The following is a 27,341-nucleotide window of genomic DNA, read 5'->3' as shown; positions in this document are numbered from 1 at the left end:
TGTCAACAACCATCTTTCTCAAGTTGATATATCTGCGGCTCTGCCAAACCAGAATAGAATCACTCTTGGGACGGCTATTTATTCATATTGTCAGTTCAAGGCTCCAATTCTTGAGTGTGTGTTAAATCAAGATATTCCCTTATTTTGTTAAGGCAGGGCTTAAGTTGGGTTACATATCATAGCAGAGTGCCTTAAATCCTTAAATTAAGTTGCTTTAGGTTGTACGGTTGGGGGTCATCCCCCTCTCTTTATTTCTGATATAATTCTATTCTGCACTCTCCTGTTAATTGCGTAACTTTATTTCAATTAAGACCTATTTGGTAAACTACTATACTCCAATGGAGAAGCATTCAAACTTAAATGAAATACACTAAATGTTCATGTGTGTAAAGGGGCTTTATGAATGAAAGTAAACCTACAACATATTACCAGGTGTTTTGGCTTTATATTTCCAGGGTGAGTGTGTCGGTGTTATGAATACCAGGTAGTTTACGGCTGGTAACATTGCATCCACACATCTCTGATCATGACCCAATAATCAATAGATCAGTATAGTCAAATAGTTTCAGGATTCATTCATGAGACTACATTTAAATAAAGCACACAAACCTTCACTGTATATTCTCTTGAGGCATTGACTGAAGTTGCGATATTGTTGTTTTCCTTAAATTCTAATTGGTACTCTTCACCACACAGCTTTTCTGTACATGTCTAGTGTGTACACAGTGTTCAGTAACTTTAAATTCTTCCTGTCCTTTAAAATACTATTTAAAAATAATATTAATTGGACCCATGTGCCTCTAATACACGTGGTCTGGCTTTTTTATTTCCTGTATGTGTTTTCGTTTGTGTTTGAGACACAGAAGGAGAGAAATGTGTGCTGCTTGATCTTTATTTTTGTGAAGAAGACACTCTGTGTGAAAACACAGCGCATGGAAGTCAGTGAGTGGGAGTCCGTCTACATAATGTTTTAGTTTATATTTAGTAGTTTAGTGTATTCTTTCTGGGAGAAGAAACTGAGGCGGTACTGTAGTCCATTCATGTTTCAGCTTTCAGAGTAAAGCTGTCTGAGGCTTACACGATTGTGATATTATCACAGTAAGAAGAGCGGATATCGGGTCATCAAGAACAAACTGTGTGAGAATAGGACATCAGTTTTAACACTGTTCATGAGACCATTTCTTCTGGTGGGTTAAGTTAAAATGAAATGAATTATGCTGGGCACATAAGTCATAAATAGAGGGGGATTAAGTATTGTAGTGGTTCTGATTGATAGCCTACTCCACAGTCATTTTCATTAAGTAGTAAATGTGTCAGAGAGAGGCATGGCACTCAAATCCATTAGGAAAAGAAGATACAATTTATTTGGGTTGATTCTCTTGTAGCTAATCCATCAACAGAGAGAAAATAGGTCAATGATCGAAGCCAAGCAGGGACTGTGCCCAGAAGAGGACGAGCGCAAAATATCCGATACAGACAGAAACAAAAGGGCTTATCACAGGATCACAGGATCCCTCCAGACACACGTGCAGAGCGATGTTATAGTACAGCGCTCCTTAACGTCACTTATCGTTAGCACGAGTCCGCTGGCCGCTCCGGGAGGCCCGTGCATGCCTTTGCATCTGCCTGCCTACTCATACAGTACATGGGGCCATACTCACCCACCACCTGACCTCAGTTCCAGTGGCGCTGACTATACTCTGCAGTGTACTATACAGCAGCAGACTGCACGCTTGCCCTGCAATCCCACAACCTTTCACTGCTCTCCCGGCCCGACAGTCACCTCATCAAAGCGCAGCAGCAGCTCATGGATCTGTGTCCGCCATAACACTGACTTTGAACATAATTGTTTCCTCCCCCCTTTTCCTTGTGTTATTTGATCACTTTTTCCTTTTAAGTGACACAGGCTATATTTAACTGTTGTTGGTTGTCTTTAATTTGTTTTGTGAACTTGGTGTTCTTGATCTAAACCTGTCTATTTCTTTCTTTATCCTCTTCTGTCCCTCTATTCTCTCTCTTCCTTCTCTCTCTGTCCCTCTGTGCTATATTACTGTTATTTAAAGCTATTGCTGTAGCTAATATGTGACGTATTATCATTTGCCTGTGTTACTGCCTTGTGTTTTTTGCTGTTGTTGTGCTTTTCTTTCTGTGTGTGGTGAGTTTTTCTAACCCCAGTTCATTCTGTTATGGCACCACCGCAGTCCAGGATGACGCTGCCCCAGGTACCCAGGAGTACATTATGTTACGGCAGGACTCCATCCACTCTGCGGATATAAGGAGTAAAGGGTCCCCCTTTCGCGCTAAGTGTCACGAAATCTTCTGCTGCCCGCTGAAGCAAGCCATCAACAAAGACAGCACAGAGCCCGAAGGTTTGATCGCATCCCCTCCTTGTTTTGATTTGCTGATGCTCCTCGTATCCCCCGCCCACTCCCGTCTTGTTTCCCCCCCCTCTCTCTCATATTCTGTGTGAACTGATAGTTCTCCGCCCCTCAAACCTAAGTTCTCTTTCATTCCCGTCTCATGTTCTTGGAGAGCATCTGGTGTGTTTCTGCCCCTTTCTAGCATGTGTGTGTTTGTGCACGAACGAGCGTGCGGAAGTGTGAGTGCTTGTGTGTGTGTGTGTTTGAGCATCGTATAAGACTGAATGCTTAGGGCATGTTTGCTTGCAGAGAACCTTTAGGAGGGCATCTCTCCCTGGGATCCTCCGGCCTGGGTTTGTACTGTGTGAGTGTGTGTGCGTGTGTGTGCCTGCACACCTCTTACGTCGGACTGAGTGAGGAGCACAGCATCTGTAGCCCCTGCCCACCCCTCCCTACCCCGAACCATTAACTCGGTCATTGCCACCCTGAGGCACATGCACGGACCAAAACAACGTGCAAAAAGTAAAATGGGTAATAGATGGAGGCAGCTGCTGCCCTAATGAGTTCAATCTCAGTGTGTGCTTCCACTTCAACTGGCCTCTAGAACAAAAAAGGTGAAGCGCTTTTATCTTCCTGTCCTGAAGACGATGTGAGATTGAAATGTGTTATATTCATGACTAAATACTGATCTACTTAGCTACAGACTGCAAGTCAGCACCCCCCCCAATCCCCTCTTGTTCCCTGTGCTTCCTATGTTTCTTCCTGTGGCTCTTGATGGCTGCATCCTACCCTCTCAGTGCTTCCTTTCCTCCTTCCCTTCCTCCCTAGCACTTCTTTCCCTCCTACTGCGTCCGTGTCCCCGTTTACCCCCTACCTCTATTTCCACATCTTTTGTGCTTGTAGCAGCATGACGATATGCCTGCATGCATACCTTACACTGTATACGTTATCGACGTTTGTACAGTTAGGACAGGTAGTAAAGTAAAAAAAAGATCCTTTTACTCCAAGCATGCTTCCTTACCCTGCACTGTCTGGCACTCAGGCTCTTTGACTGCCTCATTTATCATCTATCCCTCGATAAGAGTGCTGAGATTGTAGAAATTGCTTTCCTTTACAGACTTCCTGATAGGTAAGATATGAATTATCTTGCTCCTGATATGTGTTCTGCAATGTATTGGTGTGTCCTCTATTGCATCTAAAAGAGGACCCCGTTTGGTACAGTAGTGCAACACTTAGATATCAGTTAACCTGTTGATGGATGTCTGTGTGCCTGCTGAAGGACTCAAGCACATGCACTTATCCTTGTGGGAGAGAGAGGGAGATAAAGCAGAGGAATACTAGCGGAGGTCTGGCTAGAAAAGTACAGATGTATTATTCAGTTTGGCTGCAGCAGTTGGACGTGACTGAATTTACAAAGGAAGGAGGAGAGACTACAGCTGTTACATAAGCTGTTTGTGAGGACGTCATTAATGTTGATGCATGATGCATGATGCAGAAGGAAACTCTGTTTAACCATGTGAGGAGCAGCCCACACGCGCACACACACACACACACACACACACACACACACACACACACACACACACACACACACACACACACACACACACACACACACACACACACACACACACACACACACACACACACACACACACACACACACACACACACACACACACACACACACACACACACCTTTTCCAATACGTGTAAATAACAAATAAACACAACATGCATATTGAAATAGTAGAAGTTGATATATTTGCACATATTTTTTATGTAGAAAATGGTATTTGATATTAAAATGAAAAACAAGAAGCGTGTATGTTTTGAGAGATCTGAGCAGTAAAGTCAGCCTTGTCACATCGTTACCATGGCAACAACACTCCAAGTCCTTTGTGTTGCACTTATTAAGGATTAGATCATTTAGCTTCATGTGCAATATAGTTTGCAAGTCAAAGTGGATCGCAACACACACACGTTTCAGTCAGGAAGTGTGGTTGGTTGTCTTAGATTTAGGTTGTTTATCACACTATAAGTAGTAAAAGGCAGTGTTTGTAGGATTGTGTTGGTGTGTGTTCAGTTGAGATGCTCGAGTGTGTCTGCTGCTGCGTAGATGACAGCGACAAGTGCTCTGAAAGGTACAAACATTAAGATCTAACGAGGCTTTGGCAGAGCCAGTTATCCGCCGTATCAAGTCCTCTGAGTCCAATTCCTCTGATGCATATCCCAGCAGCACTACGTTGAGGTGGCTGGCACAGAGAGCCAAGATATTGGTTTCAACAGTCACCGGAGATGTGCTCGTCAGAACAGCACACAGGAACAGCACACAGGCCTGGGCTCTGGCGTTCAATTCATATCGGTTCATCTCTGTGGAGCTGCAGGGAGCATAAGAACTCAGACAGAGAGCACTGGACCTGCCTCTTCCATCCTGAGGTGTGTGTGTGTGTGTGTGTGTGTGTGTGTGTGTGTGTGTGTGTGTGTGTGTGTGTGTGTGTGTGTGTGTGTGTGCCGCACGCTGTCAATCAAGTTAGTCAGACAGTTTGTTATCTGTCTTGAAAGTCACTTTGACACGCTCTTCGGCTGAGTCTGTGTCACCACCTCTCGATTCCTCTTAATGCTCAAATCATTCTCTCCCGTCTCCTCTGCTTCTGTCTCTCTCTCTTAGCGCTGTTCTGTTTCTCCACAGCGACAACAAAAGATGGTGCCCGAAGGGGCCCGGTCTGTGTAAATATCCCATTCATAATTCAGATGACTGCAAGACTCGGTGTTTATAGTTTCAGGCCACAGGCAGACAGATATCCATAAAGAGATGTAAACACAGAGGTAAAAAGGCATGAGCGGTATGTGTATGTTTTCATTTGTGACTAGATGACTTTTAAAATGCCAAACGACTTAGAAATAGAAATAGATAACTGTCTGACATGTGTTTCCATTCATATTAAAAAGGGTTGGAAATGAATGGGGCTGTCCCAAGTGAGGTCATCAGGGTTCAGAAGTGATCTGTAAGAGTTGTCGTTGACCCAGCTGTTTTCAGCATCAAGAATGAAACTGAAAGCCCAAACGAATCCTCTTCCATAGTTAGTCTTTTCATTACAAAATGTTCTCTTTGTGTTTCCACTCACTTGATTTAGATAACTCAGACGACTGACAACAAGCACTGTGGATTTTGTCCCCCAGCTCTTAAATTGCGAGCACATTGTCATATAGTTCATACAGGCACTAAAATAATGTTTTAACACCGACTTGAATATTGTGAACCTAACCTTTAAAGTATCAAACCGGCAGTTTTGTGTGTTTTATATCCCTTATTTACAAGTCGCATAATAATTCACATTACTGCTGACCTTTTGGTGGAGCACACAGTAAATTGTTAGGTTGGCTTCCAACCCTCGGCAGCATTTTGTATCTGCTCATTTCACCGTAGCTGGCAGAAATGTGAAAGTTGCTCGAATAGCAATTCATCATGATGAATTTTGTATCGCTATTACGTTATGATGTTTATGTTTTTGTATGGTAATGCAGTTGTGAGAAGGGAATGTTTTGATATCTACATTTTAACAGCGCAGGCACGTTTTGAGTGGTTGAACGAAAAAATGTAAAGACATCAGTAATGTGATATGTCTCTTACAGACAGAATGAAGTACAGCAGCCGTGTTGCTCGACATTCACGCCGCTATCTAATTGGTTTCAGCCATATTGACAAAATAACTCATCTCACTCAGCCAAGAAAAAATGTAAGCAGAGGAGCAAGAGGAATGAATAGTTGCCCCATTCATGTAAAATACATGGCGGGGATGCAGCACGAAGTCGACAGAGTGCAATTACATTTCGGGGGGTCCAGCCCCGCTCCGCGTGACAAAGTATCCCATTGCAGTGTCTCACTGAGTCCTGCACACTATACTGCAATGTTGACAGGAGACAAGCATGCAGCCTCAGGATGCACTCATGCTCCAACAACAGCTGGCTTAATCTTCTTTTTTTTCCTCTGCAGTCTTTCTGCATGAAAGCAACAACTCTGTTTGTCTAAGTCAATACATAAATAGACTGTGCATGAATAAATCATGTGTATGATAATGTGATTTGGTGCCTGGAGAGATGAAAGCTGGGGAGGAGAGTTTCAATGTCACATTGGTTCTGCTGCGCTTACCTATCTGGTCGCCTGTAAGTGTGCATTTAGCCACATATCGAAGTTTTAGCACGAGCCTCGACTTTGAAACAGATGGTCAGTGAGTGAATACGCTTCAATTTCTTTTAATAGCTGATAAGAAGAGCAAGAATTAAAGCCACAGTGAGACACTATCTACTATATATCTACTTAGTTCCTCAGATTAAGGCAGAAATGTTGCCACAGCGTTCATTTCTGGCTTGGCTGGAGCTTAATCTAAAGGCATAAACAAACAGCAGGAGTGGGTGTTTATGACAACATTAATGAGAAACTACTCAGGAGACCAGCAGAGAAGTGAAGCACACTAAAGTTGCCAGGCCTATTACATTCCATCAGTGTCTATTTAATTAACAATTCTCACGTATTCGCCTCCGCATCCCAAAAACAGCCAAACGGACCGGGACTATTCTGTTCAGAAATGGAATGAATGGATATCAGGAATGGTTACTCTAAATTCTACCGTGCCAGGTACTGCATGTCACCTAAACATACTAAAAACATCTCATAAAACCAATCAGATTTGTGAATTGGAGGGCCTAGATTACACAGTGCTCTTGATAAATGTAGCATATTTTGCAAATGATCAACTTTTATGGAAGCGTCTGCATCGTTAGCATGTAACTTTTTAGCCAAGTAAACTGCTCATTGTTGTTCATCCTTAAAAATGGCAACAGAGACTGAAAGGAAGCAGAATGTAGTAGTAAACAGTCCACATCTGTTATATGTCCTATTTGTTTAGTGCATGCTTTGAGGGTAATGTTTATAAATTACATTACATTTGTCTTATGTTAATGGACAGAGAAAGGATTGATATTCACTGCATACCAGTGAGTAAAAAGATGCAGTTTACAGTACAGTAGCAATATACTGTTTTCTACACCATATAGACAAATTATAGACATTAGCAGCTTTACTCTCTTTGACCCGAAAATCCCAGTTTATGTCACTAATGGTCATAACTTATCATCGTTTTACTCAGTAGAGTTCCTGTTTCCAACTACAGACCAGCTCTAAATCTGAGCTCGACAGAAACCATCTGTAGAGTAGTCAGGTTACAGTAACTGTGACACAAGCAAGTGTGTAAGTTCTCCCCAGAGTGAACACGCGTTGAGCTGTTTAATTGGGGCAATGAGGCACACTGCTGAGTCAGCACCGCATTAATGGGGAGTCTCGCAAAGTGGCTCCAAACAGCTGCCAGGATAGAGATTACAGATACACACAAAATAGCGTCACTTATTAGGGAGAAGACATTTAGTAGATAATATATTCAATGTGAACAAATACTGAACCCTACTGTATAACATGTTATATCTGTGATTTTACGAGAGAAGGTTTCGGATCTCTCTTTTGCTACCTCTGACTGTGACCTTCTGTTATCTTCAATCTATACCCTCCCCAGACGTGGTCTTAATAAACCTCATACTTTGATGAATGAACAGACCAGACCTCCATTTGTCAATGTTAATGTCACGCTGTTAATCATTTCTTCAGAAGCTCCCAAACGGTGGGTCGTGATCTGAACGTGTTTACGAGTTGTTCCTGAATTTATGGCCAACTTTGCCAAAAGACGTGCAGCGAATAACCAACACTTTTAGTTTCCCTGTATCTTTAATTGAACAGGGAGTTACCTTATCTGAGGACTGAGACTTTCTATGTCATTACGGCATCTGTCATTTTATTTCATCATTTTTGCTAGTAGATCAATTTCATATCCTGTGTTCTCGGTATCGCCAAAGTCGGAAATTCCAAAACCCTACATACAGTATGAAAGTGGAACCCAGACCAGTTGGAAACCGCTGCTCTATGTAAAGCTTTCCATACCTACATGTTTCTGCACTACAACTAATATTGTGAAATATGACGATACATACTATCTAACTTGCAAAATTCCGGCAACTCGAGATTGGACACTTAAGATTGCACTTTGACTACTGAAGACCTTAAAAGCTTCCTCATTTCTGTGAAGGTGACACCAGAACCGCCTCAGCACCACATTAGCAGAGACTGAGAGAACAACAGGCCAGTTTAGCTGACAGGCAGTTTAAGGGTCATCGTGGGTGCTGGCGGGGTTTTGTGAAGACCTTACATGCTTCATCTCAGGGAGCACCGAGTAATGCGCCAGCCTGCCAGGGCCGATGTTGGCAAGGATTCATACAGACATCCAATTTCTCCCATCATGTCGCCTGACAGCCCGCAAGAGAGGTCTTGGCTCTTCCACTGAGCCTGATGAAAGCCAACTTAAAGACCAGAAAAGTTCTGCCTCTACATGCATGGGTTAAACACACTGTACAGTGATGTTGGATACAAGTTGGTCAGCTTACTCTCAACAACCTTTGGTCCAGAATAGGATCAGACTCGTAACAACAGTCGTGTCAGATGCTATGCCGCTTCTTTCCCCAATCATACTTTATTGGTTGGATTTTTGTGCGCTGCACTAGAGACTCAGTTTGTTTGTTTACTTCCATTTCAATGGTGGCTAAATGTCTGGACAGAGTTTTGGGTTTCACACCTGATCGGTTTCCTTAACCTCCACAGCTTTATACATCTAAGTGGCAATAGTGTATTATATAGGCAGGTGTGTGCATATATGTGTCATAGTCTCACTCAAATTTAGGATTTTGCAGTATCATCACACGGATCTTTTATTAAAGACGATGAAATTTATGCCTGAAAAGGGGTCGTTGTAAATGTATGTGCCAGAGCAGTAGATGGGTTAGACATAAATAATGCATATTGTTAATGAAATGATAATTCTTCAACTGTCAAAGAGAGTTCCCTCTTGCTTCCCCTCCCATTCATCAGCTCCCCCTCCAGCATGCGTTACCGCTCACTAAAGTGTACAGTGCTCCTCCATTACCCTCTGCACTGATGGAAGTAAGTCACTTTCACCTCCAACAAGCTCCAGCAGAGCGTAGTGCTCCTGTGCCATTACAGCGTTGTTGTTCTTCATTGTTCTCAGACACGCCCTCAGCTGCTTGTCTCACATCAGTATGCTGTGAACACGAGGCCCGCGAGTCATTATCTTAGACCCAGATCTAATTTCGCAGCATGTATACAGAGCAACCAAGCAGGCCGGGGCATTGGACTGAATAAACAACAAAGAGAGAGGCATGGTGAGACATGGCAGGCTGCATGCTCACATACAAACGCACACGCATACGTATGCACACAATGGCAGTAATAAAGGCAAATGACGGACATAGCAGAATCCTACCACTACTCAGCCAACCATGCAAACCTGGATAACCCCACAGACCCCTCTGCCAAATGTACAAAAAAAACACAGCACATCCATCCTCTTTTTATGAGGAGACTCAGCTTTGTGTGCGTGTGTTCTCCGGGCGCTACGGCCTTATGGCAGCCATAAGTGTTAGCTCGCTAATCCACTGGCTGGAGAGATAGTCATCGAAACATCTCATCAGGCCCGGCCAGCAAACATTTACAGCTGTCTCTCTCTCTCTCTCACTCTCATATGTTTCCCTCTCAACCCCTCCCTCTCCCTCCCTCTGTCTCCCTCCCTCTGTCTCTTCTCTCTCCCTCTGTCTCTGTCTCTCTCTCTCATGTTTTCTCAAAAGGTTAAAACCCCCTGTCTTCATAAGGTCATGATGGGTCAGAGTGCTAAAACGTGAAACCAAAAGAAGGCAACTACATGTTACTGACATGTTGCTGTAGAAATGAGTGCCTCCTCAATGTAACGGTGAAAACACTAACACTTGGCTCTGTTCTGCTGGTGTGTGTGTGTGTGTGTGTGAGTACGATGTCACAGGCCTCAGATGCATGTTTATTGTGATGTAATGAGGAGCAATCAGGCAGGAAGGTAAGAAGTCCATCAGCATTACAGATGATCACTCGTAAACCATCATCACAACAGGCCAGTGACACGCAGCCTCACATCTCTAATCTCTGCCCTCCGACAGCCAAAGCATCGGTTAATATGTCCTAATCTCCACATGTTATGTACTTAATTGCAAACACACACACAGTGACCCTGGAGTGTGCGTGTCACAGGTCACGCCCAGAATCCTACGAATCTAATCCAGCAGCACTGAACTTGTTCTGACTCGTTGAATATGAGCGCGTGTTTGCGGCAGCTACTTCAGACACAAAATACCACAGCAGCTGTGCTGCTTGGGGAGAACCTAACCTTTGTAATATAATATGAGCCCCAGTCATTTGTACTGATCCTTCAAATCGGTAGCAGAAGGCTCACTGCAATCATTCAATCATGTTAAAGCATGACCTCTGACCCCCTGCACGCCACATTGGCAGATCTTGGCTGTAGGCCCTGATAGATGGAGGAGCCCAGAATAGCTAAACCTCAGTCACATTCTCTGTATGCTGCAGTGGTACATTCAAAGATACTACTGAGCATGCTGCAGGAGTGGTTGTGGAGGAATCAATAGCTGCATCAAAAGCTAGACTAGCTGCAGGAGTTTAAAACAAAACAGAGGAGGATGGGTCTACTTTTTCTCCTCGAGATGAGACACATAAAGTCAATCACCACAAATTTCTGCATACAGTCACACACGTACCTGTGAGGACCCTTATTGACATAATGCAGTCTAGCCCCTAATCTTTACACAACTAAATGACTTACACCAACCTTCACCCTGACCTAGACCTTAAAACCAGATGCACTGCAGCTCATAAAGACAGCAGGATTTGAGAAGGCATGAATATTGCAATCGGCTGGTGGCTCGTGTTAATTTCTTGGCATGATGTAAGGTCTGCAAAGGGATTAGCTAATGTTGTGTTATTACGGAAACCTTCATTATTGTTATTTACAAGTGCTATTCTGTAACAGTGTTGCATTTCATATTATATTTCTACGACAGACCACAGAGAAGCATCACTCGTTTACTGCTGTGTGTTGCCCTACTTTTTCATACCTCTGTAGGGTTCTATCAGCTGTGCACAGCTCCTCCTACCAGTTATAGTCCACTACCATCCATTGACATTATGCTTCCACTGATTTCTCTGTGTGCTGACTCCACTAACAGGCGCAGGGACTGAAAGTGAAAAGTGGAATACTCCGTGTTGACCTATTTACCCACCCACTCCAATAAGTTGAGTCACGTCTCCTGTCGCGTCATTTCCAGCTTAGTCAATCTGTTCCACCTAACACGTTGGGGCTTTTAAGTACACACACACACATTCTGATCCCCCTGTAATATTCATTTGACATTTTAGTGAAGTGCCAGAGATGGAGAACCCATTTATTGCTGACTGTGTGAAGAACTATATTCTCATCCCTGCAGCTTCCCTGTCTCTCGGTTTTGCAGTCATGGGAATGAACCCCAAATACTTTCCTCTCGGAAATGCATCAGTGGCAGGGGAAATAAGGAGTGTGTTGCCGGACTAAATGAGCTTCATTAATGTTCACACGCAGCTCACTGCACTGCACATTTGACCTCGTGGCATAATATCCACATCTATTCTCGAGGCCAGACGAGAGACGTAATGGGGTTATTTTGAGGACAGGGACCCGGTTAATGGACAAGATCAGGGTTCTATTAAAATACTTGGATGAAAGATATGATAAACATATTGACAGGCGTAAGTGAGGCCAAATGTTTTTCATCTAAATTAAAGGGACAGTTCACCACAAAATCAAGAGCATATTTTTTCTTCTTTCCAACGATTTAGTCCTCTGGAACTATTTAGTTTCTACATGAAACTGCTCACAACAAGGTCTGTGGATTTCCTTGAGAAACCGGGTCATAATTTATTGGAAGGAGACATTGTTGTTGTTTTTTTATATTATTTGGGGCTTTGAGCACCACAAGCCGAATGCCTTAAACCCATTATATTCGAGATACGGCAGACATCTCTACGGCCGATACCTCCGAAACGCTGCAACTCACACAAAAACAATATAGATTGATAAATAGCACTACAGGAAAGAGGAAAAATATGTATTTCTGATTCTGGGGTGCACTGCCCCTTTAAGACCTTGCATACTTGCCATTTATAAAGCAAGACAGCATGTCAGCTACAGTTTTACTTTCAAGAGTAGCATAGTTTTAGCTTTTTATCATCCTCGCTAAAAAAGCGTCCATCAACTAAGACAACAATGTGTCCTAAGTTAGAAACTCTTAAAAAAGAAGCGAGCGTGACCTCGTGCTCTGGTGCCCGTCTCAGAGCGTTCCTTTGTGTCTCCGTCGGTAAGCAGACAGTTTAAGCCAGCTGGTGTCGGAGATGATGCCTTTAATCTCGCTCCATCCCCTTCCTTGATGTGTCATACTGGAGAGGATATGTAGGACAACATCACTTCACTTACTGTATTCTGGGACTGAGACTGCTCTTGCTAGACGGGGTATAATTAGAGGAGTTATTCATACAAACTTTCAGAGAGTCTGAGCTGCTTTATTTTGGCTGCAGCTCACTTCCTTGATTTCTCTTTGATACCAGATGTCCCTCTTCACTGTGGCGAGAGCCCATCTCCTGTGTGTGTGTGTGTGTGTGTGTGTGTGTGTGTGTGTGTGTGTGTGTGTGTGTGTGTGTGTGTGTGTTCGGGTTAGTTAGAGGAGGGATAACTTAAAAGAGAATAAAAGTGATGTGGTCGTTTATGGTCTCTGCAGCTTTCCCACCGTGATGGATATTGCCAAAGGGCTGCTTCCATCGAGACACCGTCTATGAGTCAAACATGTTACTGCTCAATCATCCATTTTTTGGCATGGGAGCATCTCTTGCACTTGATTTCCTCCTCCGGCTACCTCCTGTTGTGATGCTGGCAATGATGGATAGTGGATGTTGTTCCGATAACAGGCATTTAGAGATTCCTATTAGATTTGCCGGGCTGGCTGCCTGTGGGTGTGTGTCTACTATGCATGTATGTGTGCTAGTTGAATTATCTATACACAAGTGCATGTGTGCATACATCCTGCTGCATGATCTTATCTGCTAATCACTCTGCCTCAGCTAGCTGATGGAAAAGTAATGTAGCATTAGACACTGTGTGCTGTGGCGAACCAGAAAAAGGCAACATGTACTAAATGAAATTACCGTAAGCCTGGAATTTGCTCTGAACTCTGCCTTTTGTGCTTTTTCAGTCTTGATTATTGAATCGACCTCACAATGTTCTGTAAGAACCCGCTGCTGTTTAAAGCAAATGTACAGTGGGGAAAAAAAGTATTTAGTCAGCCACCAATTGTGCAAGTTCTCCCACTTAAAAAGATGAGAGATGCCTGTAATTTTCATCATAGGTACACTTCAACTATGAGAGACAGAATGGGGGGAAAGAATCCAGGAAATCACATTGTAGGATTTTTAATGAATTAATTGGTAAATTCCTCGGTAAAATAAGTATTTGGTCACCTACAAACAAGCAAGATTTCTGGCTCTCACAGACCTGTAACTTCTTCTTTAAGAGGCTCCTCTGTCCTCCACTCGTTACCTGTATTAATGGCACGTATTTGAACTCGTTATCAGTATAAAAGACCCCTGTCCACAACCTCAAACAGTCACACTCCAAACTCCACTATGGCCAAGACCAAAGAGCTGTCAAAGGACACCAGAAACAAAATTGTAGACCTGCACCAGGCTGGGAAGACTGAATCTGCAATAGGTAAGCAGCTTGGTGTGAAGAAATCAACTGTGGGAGCAATTATTAGAAAATGGAAGACATACAAGACCACTGATAGTCTCCCTTGATCTGGGGCTCCACGCAAGATCTCACCCCGTGGGGTCAAAATGATCACAAGAACGGTGAACAAAAATCCCTGAACCACACAGGGGGACCTAGTGAATTACCTGCAGAGAGCTGGGACCAAAGTAACAAAGGCTACCATCAGTAACACACTACGCCGCCAGGGACTCAAATCCTGCAGTGCCAGACGTGTCCCCCTGCTTAAGCCAGTACATGTCCAGGCCCGTCTGAAGTTTGCTAGAGAGCATTTGGATGATCCAGAAGAGGATTGGGAGAATGTCATATGGTCAGATGAAACCAAAATAGAACTTTTTGGTAAAAACTCAACTCGTCGTGTTTGGAGGAGAAAGAATGCCGAGTTGCATCCAAAGAACACCATACCTACTGTGAAGCATGGGGGTGGAAACATCATGCTTTGGGGCTGTTTTTCTGCAAGGGGACCAGGACAACTGATCCGTGTAAAGGAAAGAATGAATGGGGCCATGTATCGTGAGATTTTGAGTGGAAACCTCCTTCCATCAGCAAGGGCATTGAAGATGAAACGTGGCTGGGTCTTTCAGCATGACAATGATCCCAAACACACCGCCCAGGCAACGAAGGAGTGGCTTCGTAAGAAGCATTTCAAGGTCCTGGAGTGGCCTAGCCAGTCTCCAGATCTCAACCCCATAGAAAATCTGTGGAGGGAGTTGAAAGTCCGTGTTGCCCAGCGACAGCCCCAAAACATCACTGCTCTAGAGGAGATCTGCATGGAGGAATGGGCCAAAATACCAGCAACAGTGTGTGAAAAGCTTGTGAAGACTTACAGAAAACGTTTGACCTCTGTCATTGCCAACAAAGGGTATATAACAAAGTATTGAGATGAACTTTTGTTATTGACCAAATACTTATTTTCCACCATAATTTACAAATAAATTCTTTAAAAATCAGACAATGTGATTTTCTGGATTTTTTTTTCTCATTTTGTCTCTCATAGTTGAGGTATACCTATGATGAAAATTACAGGCCTCTCTCATCTTTTTAAGTGGGAGAACTTGCACAATTGGTGGCTGACTAAATACTTTTTTCCCCCACTGTATCTCCACACACAGCAATCAGTCACAGGGACTATCAGCCACCCTCCTCCGGCTTACGACAACATCGGCTATGATTCACCCACAATCCCCCAGGGGACCTGAGAACTGCAGGGTCATGAGATCGGTAGACACGTCCACACACAAGTGCACCCATGGCACGCACACACAGATATTACATTTCAATTTCCATTAGTGGCCCAAACAAAAGCGTATCGCTTGCTGACATCATCTCATTGAATAAACCTGCTTCTTTTTCATATTCCTGCTAAGAAGACAAGCCAGACTTTGTTATTATCAGAAAGAATCAGCTTCAGGCTCTTTGGCCTGGAGTTTTTTTTTAGTAAAGTATTGTGAACAGTCCACATCTTTTTTTAAATTTTGATAGCAAATGAAGGGTCAGCTGGGTATGGAGTATCAGAGAAACAGGGAGCCTCTGTTGCTTGTAGCTTTACAGTCTTGTGTTGGGGGGGGGGGGGGATACGAGCACGTTGCTGGTCCGGCATTAGTCATTCTGAGCAGGCTGCTGTCTGAACTCCGGCCATTTCACACACCGTTTGGTGCCTCTGATTGAGATTTCTCCACATCATTACAGCCGCACACGCACACGCACACACACACACACACACACACACACACACACACAGATGATCATGAAGCTCTTCTTCCTCCACCATATCACACTTTCTGATTCTTTCATTTAGCAGTGATGGGCCAGATTGCATACACACATCTAATGGATGCACATTACTCAGCAGTGCACCTCCTCATCCATTTGTATCACTATCAAGCAGAGAGACGCAATGTGTCTGGCAGATGCTCAGCTCCTGAAGCTGTTTCAGCTCTGTTTCAGTGCCATATTTAGCTTCTATTGATGTATGAAGTAGAATGCTGTTCCTTTCACTTGGGAAACAAAAATATCTCCATTGTTTTTATCCGTGAGAGAGAAAATATGGCAGCGCTGATCAGTTGACAAGGACTTTGAAGCCAGTTGTTATACAAAAAGGTGAGAAGTTAAATGAAATATGGCAGGCACTGCGTTTTTCTGCTCCTAATTAGCTTGGTGATGTAAAGCGAGATTTTATGATTATTTAATGAGGAGCAGACTGCCACACAGCTACACACACACAGATATCGTTCTATTAATACAGCAGTGATGTTTGAAAATAGATGTGTCTTATGATGTTTTCACTGCCACTAAAAAAAAACATTTACCCTGTGAATAAATACGGTAAAACTCTGTCTGACACTTGGATAAAAACACACGAGCTACAGCATATTAAAAGATGTGACATGTAACTGTTCCTCGCTGATTTTTTAGCATCCATGGTGGGGTTGTGGCCACTTTCTCTACACGTTTTGTCCCCAAGGTGGAGATCATCCTGTCATACATGCTGGGAGAATTAATGGGACTAACGTCCTCTATATTTCCAGTCTACTGACTCCTTGCTTTCATGTCTCGAACACAGCTCTCTGGTTCTTAAAGGGGTGGGATGGATCACACGACCGTTGCAGTCAGCCATGACTGTATTGTATCCCCCTCCTCTACTGGAACCTTGAGTTATGGTTTCTTGCTCTGTAGCATCCAACCCCCATTCCCAACGTACATCCTCTCTCTCTCTCTCTCTCTCTTTCACACACACACCCTCTTACGTATGTGCAGTCTCCATGGTAACGCGTGGTATCACTATGGCATTGGTGGCCTAGCATGCGGCAAGCTGCTGCTGCTGTTGTGGTGGTGGATTTACTGTAACGGCACAAAGAGCAGAGAGCGAGCAGAGGTTTGAGCAGCAGCTCATCAGAGATCGTTCCTTTTTCACCTCGCTCTGTAACAAGAGGTTCAAATATAAACACTGCTTTTGGAGATTCCAATGTTAAGATATGTATCTACTTGGAGATTTAATATCTCAATACAATCAGTGGCACAGTCTTAGTATGCAACTCTATTACACCACGAGCAAGGTTAACCTCGCCATTTATTCACTGTTTGCCCCTGGAGGCCACTTTTCTCTACGAATTAAAAAAATTCATTAAACACAAGGTGTTATCATGATAGCCTGGGGTTATTAATAAGAGGAGATAGCTTTAATCGTTTGGTTATATTTAATAACACAAAAGGTCAACATGGGGCTCAACCTTGGCAGCAACAGACGCTTTTACTTTGCACACTTTTACTTTGGAGCTCTGCCCTCTAGTGGCCAGAGAAGGAAAGAGCAGCACGGTGCCGGGACCTTGTGGGTCTGTGTGAAGTCATGCGGTCCTTGCACGGTTAGGTGTGTTTGCAGACTGAGAGGTGCTGTTTGTTTGAACAGCTAACAGTGTGAGGAAGAGTAAGCACTATACCTCTGAGGCCTCGCTGTGACAGCACTTTCTGAAGAACACTTTTTCCACAGTTCTGGCTTTTAAACATCCTTTTTTAGCAGGAAAGTCTGAAGTTTATCAAATCTAAATCTAGTCTTGGACTTTTAATAATTTTATACATTTGAGCATATTGCAAAACACACTCTCTCACTGTGTGTGTGTGTGTGTGAGTGCAGTACAATGAAGGTGTCCCCGGGAGGCCACAGTCGACTGGCATTCTGGAGCACTACAGTAATTAATGTGCCCGTGGCGTATTGCTACACAAGCAACCAAAGCACACAGCGCACAGGGGCAGTATCTGTGTGTGTGTGTGTGTGTGTGTGTGTGTGATGAATGTCCTTGCGTCTTTCTTGCCAGTCTTATTAACAGTGACTACAGGTGTAGGTTACAGAGGTCACTTGTGTCTATATTTGTTGGAACAGACACAATTATTGAATTTGGATAAAACCAGAGGCGGGTACGTTATCTCTCATCTGATTTCTGAAAGCATAGTTCATGAACTCGTCGGCTGCCAACTTCCACTTGTAAAATGAGCTCAGTTTAGATGTGTGGTAGACTTCAAATGAGGCAAATATAGCTATCATCCACTTTTGTCTTGTAAAACTATTAAAGGGGGCTGGAGCTATATTTTCTTCAGAGACTACAGATGATACTGAAGAAGTTAGGATACAACAAATGCATATGATTTATACTATTTCTGTTTAAACACCTTGTCTATTTGTAACATAAAACGTCTCTCTCCTGTACTTATCTCACCAGTTCCACTTGTGCTATTGTATGCTTTTTCTTTTTGTATTATTCCTCCTCCATCATTGCTCGGCTGCTGCTAAGAACGGCACTAACAGCGAGACAGACATTATCAGGCCCGTACACATTTGCACTTTCTTTAGGATCATCTTCGGTGTTTGATTAGTGTCGCTGTTGTACAATGCAGCCCGACTCTCGTCACCTATTTCTGTCCTCCTAACTGTCGGTGATAAACCCAGCCGTCCTCCTGAAGGGCCACACTGTCTGCTTGAGTGATGGCCCAGGTTTATCAGTGGTGCAACGACTGAAGCAAAAACCTGGGATCTGTGGTAGTGGTGCCATCTGTCTGTCTGTGTGTGTTGATGGCAGAATGAAGAGGCATTGGATAGAACCAGGCAGGTAAACAGAAGTGCCTTAATACTACTTCAGGCCCCGAGGCTACGGACATTTCTGATGCCCTCCTCTTCCTTCACAACATGCTACAGCAATACTAATTCAGAACCCTCCGTCAATGGACAGCGACAAATAGTGCCCTCTTAATTTGTAAGCAGAATATGAATGAATGCATCAATGTAAGACAATATGCCAACGATAAGTCAAGACAAAGTTAGGTCAGAGAAGGCAAAAATCATATTATTCCTTTAAGGTGTTTCCTGAATCTTCTTTTGTTTGGTTACAAAATATTGGATCTTTTGCAGTGTATGTTTGCAAATATTGAGCAGCTTAATCGGCTCTACTGAATCTGTCTTAGATATAGTTTCCTGTGAGCTCAAGACAGAGATGGAAGGAAATGAGGAAATAGTGCATTACTGATTACAATACTGATTCTATAAAACCCAGTTCAACATTGAAACAACTTTGGTGACCATCTTTTCTCACTCTGTGTGTAAAGCTTGACTCCCTCTATGTCAGTAAACTGGAAAACAAATATTTTTTATCTCTACAGTATTCCTTGTGTTATTTAAGCCAAAGTCAATATATTGGTATTGATCCATGAACTATGTATATTCTAGTTTCAGTACATAATCACAAAAATAGCTTTCTTCCACATGTCATCAATCTCTGAATTAAATATCATTTTTCTTTGCAGTGGTGACTTCATTGATTAGGTATTTGTAGCTGTAAATATATAGTACTCTCTAAAGGTGCCTGATTCCACACGACATTCTGTGTTTGCTGCTCGGTAGTAATCTGAAGGGCAGAGGAAGAGACCGTGGTCATGCATCTATAGAGACTCTATGGATAGTGCTGGATTGTACTAGTATGTGTGAGGACATTTTCTGATTCACAACTATTAGCTCTACAATAAATTAAACACATTTGTATGTCACAGTGATGTCGGTCAAAGATCAAAGAGTAACACGCTGATTTAATGTCAATAGATCAACATCAAAAAGTGTGATTAAATCATTGATTTAAGTCCTGAAGCTCTGTAGAGACGTAGTGTCTAAAATGTTTTCTGAATCTGCTGCTCTCGATAGCCTGTCCACTTGCTCCCTCTAGTGTTCAAAGTTAAGCATAGTCACTTGAGTGCACTAACCCTCACAAGTACCTACTGTAAGCACGTTGTTTAGTAGTCTATCATTACGTATACCGACTGCAGCAAAACATCTGTCATAAAGAGATACTCTACATTTAATAACATGCCTTACATGATTGCAGTAATACGACATTGAGCTGTACAAGCAAGCCAAGAGACCACACTCCATGCGTTGTATTGACAGTAATATATGCTCAGATGCGGATAAATAGCATGCCATATTTGGTCAATTTCAGAATTAACTGGGCGATTTGAGAGGGGAAAAATAAGGCAGAAGAAGAAAGAATTGTCTTCGTATAAACACATTACCTAATGCATGTTGTCTCAGTTGATTGTACATCGATATGTTCCTCGGTCCAAAGTGGACCGGCCTGTATAACCAGTTTAGTCGACGCATTATCGGATCATTTTACAGCATTTTTTTGTAATATGAGAGCCAAGTCTTCCCTGCCCCAAGAAGGAAGTACAAGCTCAGCCTGCATTTTCGATCACTTTTCTTCAGCCCGCGCAGCGATATACAGTAAACACACGCCCGTGTTTTGCCGGATCAACAAGACCTCTAAATGAATGTTTAATGAGCATTTTAGAAAAGTCATAATGGCATGTCGCTAATGTCCTGTAATGATCTTCCTGTTGATGGCCACGCCTCGATGCTTTAGTCTCCCGCTACGCCTCTGACAGTTGTCTGACAGTGGTTTGAACTTTGCTGGATGTAGACTCGCCTTCACTTCACCACCCAAAAGGACTGCAAGTATCCCATTCACCGCTTCGGCTTCGCTGTAGACAATCATGAGTTTCCCGTTGAGAAAAGCTGTTTCAGGTAGGCTGCTGTTTTCTCTTTGAATGCACGCTGCACTTGTTTTTACTTCATATTTATAGTGTGTTTTTGAGAAAAGGCTTCCAAAGTGGTCGTAAGTAAAAATGTAGTTGATGTTTTTTTTTTTTATTATTCTATTGATACAGTAGTGATTTTCTTGGAACTGCTCAGTTAACCGCCTTGGGAGCTGTCCGTGGTGCTGAAGTGGCTTTAGTTTGAGCTCTTTATCTCTTCCCTGTTTTGCTCTGGAGTGTTGACGCCGTTTGGTTAGAGGCTTTATGTCTATTCTTGTTTGAGCTTTATATTTTATTTGTTTAGTTTTAAAGAGCTCTTTCCGATATTTACTTATATTTCGCAAAGATTCAGACTAAGCGACGCCTCATATTTAATCAGCGCAAAAGTACATCATCTTGAGGTGTGTTACTGCAGTTTATTGGTAATAAGGAGAAATAAATAAAACAACTACGACAGTTTGGCTTGACGACTGTAGATGGCACTATTGGCTAGGCTGTTAGCTGGGCTCAGTCCAGGACTGAGGCAAAGCACAAGCGACGAGGCAGTCATTGGTGGAGATGACACAGACATCAGTGTCGGGACATTACTTTTGCTCTGGAGTTTAAAACAGCACTAAAAGACCTCTCTCTCTTTTAAGTTGGCCTTCTCATTATGTAAATTCATAATTTGTCAGTAGCGGCGCATTAACAATGCAGCCTCTAGGGATAGGAGTCTTAATGGTGGAATAGCATTGGGTATTACGATTTTGCAGGGAAATAATTATTATGAGTTATATGTGAATTTATGATGCCGTATATCTATCCACCGGCTAGAGGCTGTTTCTGTTATTTGCTCCCACTAAATCCCTGCTGATTCCACTTTACTCATCTTGCATTAATGTCTGATGATGGCTACACGCCGTTTCATCCCTCGCAGTTATCTGCACGCTAATACGGGCAATTGAATAAGATTAATAACAGTTTTAAATCATCTTTGACGGCTGGACGTTCACCCTCACACAAGTTAGACACATGGGATTCATCTTTTGAAATTCGTAACAGCCAAACCGACCGAGCTGTACCAGTAGTTCTTTACGTTTTCCGTGATTATCTGTCCACTCTTGTCTGATAAAATATAGAAAATAAAAAATATCGGAGGTGATCCCTCCTCTCTCTCTCTCTCTCTCTCTCGTCCTCCTGTTTGCCAACTCCCCGCCCCCACATCGACGCCCCTTTCTCTTGATATGCACCATGAATGATCCCCATATGACGGCCTGTATGGAGTAGTTCTCCTCTGTGCACATTAACTGAGTTTGTGGCTCACTAGTTAGACTCCCTGCGCCCTCCCTCCTCCCCACCGGTTGTCGGTGGGATGCTTTGCGATTTGCTCGGATATACTGCACCCAGAATGATGCGCCTGCTGCCGCCGCCGTTGCCTTACGTTGACCCGCTTCAACAAAAGAGAGAGAACAAAATAAATGGAATCTCTTAAGTGATTCGTTCACATCCTCGGCGTTGCCTTTCTAAAACTCGGTGTTAAGTCTCTGTGACAGGCAGCAGCCTCAGTGAGGGATTAGAGAAAGAGAGGAGAGAGCACTGCAAACACTCCCGCTTTCTGCAAACAGGTGTTTCCATCCTTTGGCTGCGCGCTGAGGTTCATTCACGACCACCTGCCTATCCGAGCACCATGTGCGCGGCCATGTAGTTTAGGAGGGACGATGGGAACCCGCTCACGGAGACCAAAGTTGTGCGTTTTTGTTGTGGTGCAGAGAAAATGATAGAGTTGGAGAAACATGCGACGTGCTGGGGGGGAAGTATTCGTGCAGCTTCACAGTGGAGCGGTGGGTTTAATGTGTTGTTAAGTTTGACTTTTTTTTCTCCCTCGGAGACACAACGGACAATTCCTGAATAACGCCCAAATTCGCGAAAAAAAAGAGATTATTAGGACATTATCTAACTGGCTTTACCGCACCACTGGGACTATTTTACCGTCTACTCGTCAAGAGTCCACTTGGCAAACACTTTTGTTATTTGACGAATAACTGCCGATTGTTACCACCGCGTCTTGGACGTGTGCCTTTCGGAATCCAGCTTCTTTTTTTTTCTGGGTGATCATTTTCACGCTTCTGCTGAAGTCGTCTCCAGCGCGCAGCCAAACTGGCGATGGCTGCAGCGATCGCCAGCTCCCTCATACGGCAGAAAAGGCAGGCGAGGGAGCGGGAGAAGTCGAATGCCTGCCGCTGCGTCAGCAGCCCCGCTAAAGTCAAGGGGACCTGTGAAAAACCCAACCGACTGAACGTTTTCTCCCGGGTCAAACTCTTCGGCTCCAAGAAGAGGCGAAGGAGACGACCAGGTCTGTTGGGCAAATTTCATCGGGATCAATAAGTCTTCCATCTGTTGTAGGATGCCGTAATAGTTCAAAAATGACTCTTTAACGACAGAGAATACACTGAGTACTGCTCCATTTCTATGCAAATGTCATAAGATGAATCACTCTGCCAGGGGTTGGTGGGAGAATCCCTTGTGAAGTTTGTCCACAGAGAAGTCCTCTTTGGCATCTCAGCCTGCCGAGGGACATATTAAACAGATACTTCATCCTTCACTGTCCCCTTATTCAGGCCGCACTGGACAGAATACACAAAAGTGCTTATTAAGTGGATTTTGGAAAAATCACTGAAGACTTCACTGTTCACTCTTCAAATTACACTGGATGATCAGTTCATCATAGGTGATTAACTTATTCCGTATTATCGGTCTCTAAAATGCATTACTATTACTACATGGCAGCCTTGGGTAGACTACTTAAATATAGAGTTGCTTCCCCATAGATTTAAAGAAGTAGGTCTTAACTTTCATTTAGAATTTTAAGCAGACCTCACACTCAGCTCAAAAGTTATATTTCCTCATATGTTGGTCAAGTTCTTTGTCGCAGATATGTATCCAACTGAAAAAAAAAATGCTTAGCAGATAATGAGCAATACGTGATACCCGATTGTCAGAGTTGAAATGATGAGCATTATAAGTTTATATATAAGTATTACATGTGAGCCAAGATGCTCTTTAAGCACTCTCACTGCAGTGGTGTCAGGAGTGTTGTCTTTGTAGCCTAAAGCACCCCCTCCCTGACAAATCCAGTGCAGATGTGACCACAGCTGCACATCTGACCTGATCACATCAGGCACGAAGATCACCTATTGTCACTTGTGCCACTTTCTTTGTGTGTGTGTGTGGACATGACGACGACGAAGGGGTGAAGATTCAAATCTCTTTTCTCCCAAACTTTATTCAATCCCATTCATTTCCAACTGTTGTAACTCTGTATACGATGCATCTGGAAGTATAAGGGTTCATTTTTAAGCAACAACACAACTATTCTGAAACCTTTGCTCTCGCTTCCAATTTCCATTTCTATCCTGTGAAGGAAGCAACCAAGAAGACAGCGTTGTCCGTGTGTCACTTACGCCGTGTTTGCTGCATTGCCGGGTAATGCAGTGTGCACATCGTCAGGGACCTTCTGTGTTTACGGCACATGCTGACATATGTACATTTCTTAATGTAAAGTGAAGGTGTTCCACTGAAAAGTACAAAGTTTTACAATACTTCTGGTGTACACAATGAATAAACCTTCTCTGAAGCAAAAGTAACCCTATAAGGCAAGACATGGTGGTATTGGAAGGTGAGTGAGATGAAAGGAGAGATGAAAGGTGTGGTAGACCACAGTAAAGGACACTCCACCAGGGACAGTAACCAGGCCATGGAGAGCACTTAGCTCTTATCAGACCTACACTGATGTATCACAGGCAGGCTGCCCGGCCACTTCAAAAGTAAATGATCTGCCACTTCAGACGTCTTTTAGACTTACTGTAGGTCCTTTTCTATGCTGCTACTAATTGTCTACTTTGGCCTTTGCTCATTTGATTAGTAAAGCTATAACTATTGTCATTGAATAATTCTATTTTGTCCTCGTTTTAAATCTAACGCAGCAACAGAGATAAAAAATAATAATAATACAGCTCCTTCTTTTCCATTTCAAAAACATGACAAACGTTGAGCACTATATAGCACAAGCTGCATAATTTGCAAGTAAATGTTAATGGTCTTCAAATCTTAGTCAAAGATTTGATTGAATTGATTATAATTTAGATATTTGCTTTTAACTGTACATATCCTAAACAAGTTATTATGATTTTGAAGAAACAGCGATTTAAAAAAAATATTTTCTCTCTAAAATTCTGCTTTATTGGACAGTTCACATGCAGCGAGTGACGGGAAGCCTCGGGGGAGAAACGGGGTGTGACATACAAGAAATGTCCTCAGCCATCTTAGACCACCGAGTCACCACAAGCTCCGCCTCCAAAGCCATTTTTAAATGTGATATTATTCGCTCTTGTCCATCTGTGGTCCTAAATCTCTGAGGAGCCTTTTTAGTCACCTCTGGTCCGCTGCAGAGAAACGGCTGTAGACGCAGCAGCATTAATAAAACTCTAGGTCTTACCATTTTGCCAATTAAATACTATTATCAATCAATGCGTCGATCTTACAGCTCACTAAAGCGTAAATGTTAGATTTAATTGTTTTAATTCATCAGACGCCTTGCTATGTTGTTTACCCCCTGTATAATAGAAAGTGTGGCTACAGGATCAGTGGGAATCTGCATATGGGCCAGATTTTAATCGTTGAATCAGATTCTTCCTCCGACATGTTTTTGGTGATGATCATGCTTGCTTGCTCGATTGACAAGTGCATCAGCCTATCACAGTCATCGTAACTGCTACTTTCTGTCCCACCTCATCTCCACTCAACCTTACTACCCTTTGACTAAAGTGGATTTTGTGGCTTTCCAAAACGGCGGCAAGCCGTGACCCAAAAACTGAAGCTTCAAAATGTCCTTTTAGAAGGCTCCGAGTGACATCTCATTGCTACATTCTTTTTTTTTTTTTATCTTCCTACAGTCCGTGTTTCATTCTGGTGTCTTCCTGTCTCTGTGCCCCCTCTGCTTCCACAGAGCCCCAGCTAAAGGGGATCGTGACTAAGCTGTACAGTCGACAAGGTTTCCACCTGCAGCTGCAGGCGGATGGAACCATTGATGGAACGAAGGAGGAGGACAATGGCTACAGTGAGTTTCACTCCAATATTTTGTTTGTATCATGCATCCAACGTCATGCATTGATGTTGGCCGGGTGGAACCTTTCACCTTGCTACTGTCATTTCGTTGTACCACAGACAGGATGCATTATAGACTACTATTTAACAGAGTATCAACATTATGGCAACTTGAGAGAGACAGAGCAGCTTTGCTTTTATTAAAATTACAAATGCTCAATACTGCATCCGAATTGCAGAATTTCACTGTTCAAAACTGAGCTTGTTTAAAAAAAGTATTGGTTCATAACACAGAGAAAACTTTTTTCTTTGCCACTGCAGAAGTGAGTGGTGGTTAATCTTATCTAATCAAAGTCACAGCAACTTTAAAACTGATGATGGTTGTCTTTTTACTCACCTACACTCTGTTGTGAGAGCCAGTTATGTCTTATATACTGTGCGTTGATGCGTCGCTATCACCGCCATGACACCCACCAGCTCTTTGTTTTCCAATAGACAAATTAGAGAGGAGATCAATGGAAGAGTAACAGAACAGCTGACGACACAGCAGAAATAGACCACCTTATAATTAGGTATTTCAGTGAACACTACACGCTTTTGAAGGTAATAAAAGTACAGCAGTTAGTGACCTGATGTGAAATCCCCCCCCCCCCATACCCGGAGAAAGATGGCACACTGAAACACCTTTGATGTGATACTCACTGTGTAATCCTGACACTAAGCGGATGTAAACACTTCTGGAGCCTCTGAATTAATACCTCTATATTCAATTAAACTCCCCCGGTGGAGATGGCGTGTGCATCTTACTGTACATATAAATAGCAGCTCTGTGTTTGTGGGACGTTGCAGAAGAACACCACCTTGGAATTTGTTTCCTAAATAAAGTTAAAGTACTACACAGAGAACACGGTGTCAGTAGAAATGATAAGGAATGACATTACATCTACACACACACACACACACACAATACTATCCTTCACGTCCTTCATGTCTCCAAGGGCTCACTTTTCTGTTGACTTACATAACAACTGTCCCGCATTTGGAAAAGAAAATTAAAGAGTGCTGCTGAAGTGGCGAAGGAGGAAGAGTGAAGCTCTTTGCACCGTTTCTAAAATAGCATTGTTAGGCGCTGGGTGCGCTTGTCTCCATGGTGACGGAGAGCGCAGTCCTCTTGGAGCTACTGGTGTCTTGTGATGGTGGGAGAGGACCTACACACACACACACACACACACACACACACACACAACATGGATTTGATCTTTGCTACAGTAGCTTGCTGAGAAGCCTTGGCCGTTTGGATCTGACAATAAAGAAGTTTCATAAGTCATGAATCCCAGTGATTTATCTCCCATTTTAAACTGGTTCATCCATGTTTCATCACAACTGAGCAAACCCACTGGGTGAAGAAGAAAAAAAGAAGAGCATTACTGTAAGGCAACTGTGAATGAAGTTACTGTTCAATGTTCAAAAGTCTGCCCATTCTCAGTCGTGTCCAACATGTTTTGCTTTCAATCCTCATCTTTGTAAGTAG

The 27,341-nt window shown here is 43.0% G+C and overlaps 1 protein-coding gene across 3 annotated transcripts in view; it reads left to right on the top strand.

The window, feature by feature from the left end:
* The first annotated feature begins 2,239 nt into the window (after nucleotides 1–2,239).
* The window catches only part of fgf13a (fibroblast growth factor 13a), a 39,874-nt gene continuing 14,772 nt past the window's right edge, over nucleotides 2,240–27,341 (top strand). The window contains exons 1-2 of one of the 3 annotated variants that reach the window (XM_076103936.1): nucleotides 2,240–2,369; nucleotides 25,713–25,823. In XM_076103936.1, coding sequence (XP_075960051.1) covers nucleotides 2,240–2,369; nucleotides 25,713–25,823 — 241 coding nt within the window. Of the gene's footprint in view, nucleotides 2,370–20,686; nucleotides 20,718–22,870; nucleotides 23,061–25,712; nucleotides 25,824–27,341 lie in introns of those variants that run through there. The other 2 variants (XM_076103937.1, XM_076103935.1) reach the window with 2 other exon arrangements.

Source organism: Anarhichas minor, unplaced genomic scaffold, assembly GCF_050575085.1.
Source record: "Anarhichas minor isolate MPS153535 unplaced genomic scaffold, ASM5057508v1 ptg000028l, whole genome shotgun sequence".
Taxonomy (NCBI): Eukaryota; Metazoa; Chordata; class Actinopteri; order Perciformes; family Anarhichadidae; genus Anarhichas; species Anarhichas minor.
This window is presented reverse-complemented; position numbering and strand designations above follow the sequence as displayed.